This window comes from Medicago sativa, chromosome 2, assembly GCF_051527215.1.
Source record: "Medicago sativa cultivar Bolivia chromosome 2, Bolivia_mono, whole genome shotgun sequence".
Classification (NCBI taxonomy): Eukaryota; Viridiplantae; Streptophyta; class Magnoliopsida; order Fabales; family Fabaceae; genus Medicago; species Medicago sativa.
The window spans coordinates 59,129,154-59,133,275 of record NC_140750.1 but is presented as its reverse complement, the minus strand read 5'-3'; the positions used below and the strand labels follow the sequence as shown (position 1 = coordinate 59,133,275).

The following is a 4,122-nucleotide window of genomic DNA, read 5'->3' as shown; positions in this document are numbered from 1 at the left end:
GGAATACTGACCCCTTACAACCAACATTTTAGGTATCAAAGAAGAACTTTAAAATTGATGGTGTGTTGCATTGTTGAAGCGCTCGCGGGGAAAAACAAATGGGTTTTCAATAAACATATTTTGTAATAATAACTATCTTGACACCTTCAGACTTTGTTTCTTTCATCGAAGTTAGACTCTATGGTCATCAATAACTAATCATTTCACGATTATTAACCTAATGAATTTACGTAGAACCTCATTTGCTAATATTTATATGAACTAATGGAAGCTTATGCTGTTTTTTTTCAACTAGCACGTTAGATATTTTGAGTTATTTGCTTATGAAGTTCTACTGTTAGTAGATCGGTCTCTTAGAACTTTATTTAGTAAAAGTAACAGTTTAAAGTAGTATAGGACTAGGAGTATACTAAAATAAAAAATAAAAATTATCTTTAGCGATGCTTAACCAACTTTTTGTTTAAAAAAAATGTTAGTTTTCTTAAACTAAAACAAATTAGACGCAATGTCTTGGATTAAAATTCCGGGGCATTACATTATGGTATCAGAGCAATAATCCTCGGACAAATATTTTTGGGGTGAGACGACCTTGTATGACGCATGTTTATGTGATGTGTGAAATTAATTTGTTTTACTATATGGTTTAAATTTTACTTATTGTATTAAATAGTATTACAAATTTTGTACCTAGGGATTGTTAGGAGCCCCCTTTAATTAATCTAGGTACTCACATGACATAAGTAAGGTGTAGTATCGTAAAGAGGTCGTGTGGGAGGGATTCTGGCTAGGAAAGCCTTGGTATCAGAGCAATAATCCTCGGACAAATATTTTTGGGGTGAGACGACCTTGTATGACGCATGTTTATGTGATGTGTGAAATTAATTTGTTTTACTATATGGTTTAAATTTTACTTATTGTATTAAATAGTATTACAAATTTTGTACCTAGGGATTGTTAGGAGCCCCCTTTAATTAATCTAGGTACTCACATGACATAAGTAAGGTGTAGTATCGTAAAGAGGTCGTGTGGGAGGGATTCTGGCTAGGAAAGCCTTGGTATTTAAGCGGTCCTAGTGACCCACCTCTCTTTCCTGGGAACCCCTTTTCCTTGTACCCTTTACTTTACAAACCGAGCTTATTGTTTAGCAATAACAAGAGTAATTATGTGAATAACCCAAGTGTCGAGATCATAAGTTAGAGTATTTCTAACTCAGATAAAATTGTAGGATTAGAAATGGCACCTCAGAGAACTACTACTACCGCAACCACCGAGAATGGAGCTAATATGGGTGAAATCATGGAGACAGTGCGTCAAATGGCGGCGGCCATGACTCAGCAAGCTACCGCAACTGCTCAACAAGCCCAAAACCAAGCTCAGAGGGATGAGCAAAGGCAACAGAGAGAAGCAGAGTTGGCAATTGCCAGAGGACTAGCTGAGTTTCGACGCCACAACCCGACAAGATTCGAAGGTGAGCACGATCCTGATAAGGCTGACTTATGGTTACAGGAGGTTGAGAAGATTTTCAAAGTTCTGCATTGCACTGATGAGACTAAGCTGGAGTATGCAACCTTTTTTGCTGATTGGGGAAGCAGAGAATTGGTGGAGCGGTGCTAAGAGCATAATGCAGAACAACGGGGAAGAATTAACTTGGGAGGCTTTTAGGAGGAAGTTCCTCGACAAGTATTTTCCTAAGAGTGCTAGAGCTGAAAAAGAGAAGCAATTCCTCAACTTATATCAGGGAAATATGTCAGTTGCTGAATACGCATCCAAGTTTGAGAAGTTGTCCAAATACTTCCGTTACTTTCGTGACCAGACAGATGAAGAGTACCTATGTGAGAGGTTTGAACATGGCCTCAAGTATGAGATCCGGGAGATCGTATAGCCTATGGAGATTCGCCAATACCAAGTGCTAGTGGAGAAATGCAAGAAGGTTGAACTCATGAAGCGCGGACGCCCAGACAAGAATGGAGGAGGCGGACCAATGAGATCTCAGGTAGATGTTAAAATTTTGAATGATTGTTCTTTTACATTTAATTTTTGGAGTTTATTTATAAGAAGTTGTGTGGATTAGGGACATACCGGTCAGCAAAATCGGAACAAACCTTATCAACAGCAGAGGCAGAATACAAGACCACAAGGAAATAGCAGAGGCCAGCCTCAAGATGCAGGAAAAGGTCCAACTCAACCTATTCGATGCTACCATTGCAGGAAGGAAGGCCACAAAGCTAATGAGTGCCCCCACCATGCTGTTGTCTGTTTTAATTGCAACCAATCAGGCCATTTTGCTAGAGACCGTCGAGCACCACATAAGGAACCTGCAGGCAACAACAACCAGGTTGGACGCCCTACTGCTCAAGGACGTGTTTATTCCATTGGTGCTGAGGAAGCGCAGGAACCTTCAGAATTAATCCAGGGTGAGTGTGAAATTTACGGCAAATTATTTCCAGTGTTATATGATTCTGGAGCTACACATTCTTTTATCTCTTGGGAATGTGTTGATTCCCTACAACTTCCTGTTACTTATTTACCATTTAACTTGGTGGTCACTATACCATCGTCCGAACCTGTCACTCTTAATGAGGCATGCTTACAATGTCCTTTGACTATCTTGGGTATGGAGTTCAAAGTTGATCTAATTTGTATTCCTCTAAAGCGTCTAGGAGTGATCCTTGGGATGGATTGGCTAACCAGTCATTTTGTTCTTTTGGATTGTGCTCATAAGTCCGTGATATTCCCAGAACCAGGAATTACTCGCTTCCTCAAAGCCAATCGATTAAAGTTTTCCTGAAAGTAATGATGACCTAAAGGAGTATACATCATGCATAGCATGGCATATAGTTGTGTCATAGGTGCCAATTGGGGCGATTTATCATTGTGCCTATTGGGGCGATTTATCCTTGTGCCAAATGGGGCGATTTGTCATTCTGCCAAATGGGGCGATTTTGTATTAGGTGCCAAATGGGGCGATTATAATATTATGCCAATTGGGGCGATATCCGGATCATGGTCTCGATTGCATTTCATGCATCATTTGCATAAACTCCGTATTTTTATTTCCTTCATTCGTATTTGGTTTTTGACTTTTATGTGGTGAGTGTTGTATTACTCTTCTTATCTTATGTTTTTATTTCTATATGATTGTATTTTTGTGGTATAGGAATACTGACCCCTTACAACCAACATTTTAGGTATCAAAGAAGAACTTTAAAATTGATGGTGTGTTGCATTGTTGAAGCGCTCGCGGGGAAAAACAAATGGGTTTTCAATAAACATATTTTGTAATAATAACTATCTTGACACCTTCAGACTTTGTTTCTTTCATCGAAGTTAGACTCTATGGTCATCAATAACTAATCATTTCACGATTATTAACCTAATGAATTTACGTAGAACCTCATTTGCTAATATTTATATGAACTAATGGAAGCTTATGCTGTTTTTTTTCAACTAGCACGTTAGATATTTTGAGTTATTTGCTTATGAAGTTCTACTGTTAGTAGATCGGTCTCTTAGAACTTTATTTAGTAAAAGTAACAGTTTAAAGTAGTATAGGACTAGGAGTATACTAAAATAAAAAATAAAAATTATCTTTAGCGATGCTTAACCAACTTTTTGTTTAAAAAAAATGTTAGTTTTCTTAAACTAAAACAAATTAGACGCAATGTCTTGGATTAAAATTCTGGGGCATTACATTATGGTATCAGAGCAATAATCCTCGGACAAATATTTTTGGGGTGAGACGACCTTGTATGACGCATGTTTATGTGATGTGTGAAATTAATTTGTTTTACTATATGGTTTAAATTTTACTTATTGTATTAAATAGTATTACAAATTTTGTACCTAGGGATTGTTAGGAGCCCCCTTTAATTAATCTAGGTACTCACATGACATAAGTAAGGTGTAGTATCGTAAAGAGGTCGTGTGGGAGGGATTCTGGCTAGGAAAGCCTTGGTATCAGAGCAATAATCCTCGGACAAATATTTTTGGGGTGAGACGACCTTGTATGACGCATGTTTATGTGATGTGTGAAATTAATTTGTTTTACTATATGGTTTAAATTTTACTTATTGTATTAAATAGTATTACAAATTTTGTACCTAGGGATTGTTAGGAGCCCCC

General features: G+C 37.6%; 1 protein-coding gene across 1 annotated transcript; it reads left to right on the top strand.

Annotated features, from left to right (window-relative positions):
* The first annotated feature begins 1,885 nt into the window (after nt 1-1,885).
* On the top strand, nt 1,886-2,788 carry LOC146949346 (uncharacterized). The gene is made up of 2 exons (XM_085748519.1): nt 1,886-1,993; nt 2,072-2,788. Exons 1-2 carry the CDS (start codon nt 1,886-1,888, stop codon nt 2,786-2,788), a joined length of 825 nt encoding a protein of 274 aa, XP_085604645.1.
* The last annotated feature ends 1,334 nt before the right edge of the window (nt 2,789-4,122 follow it).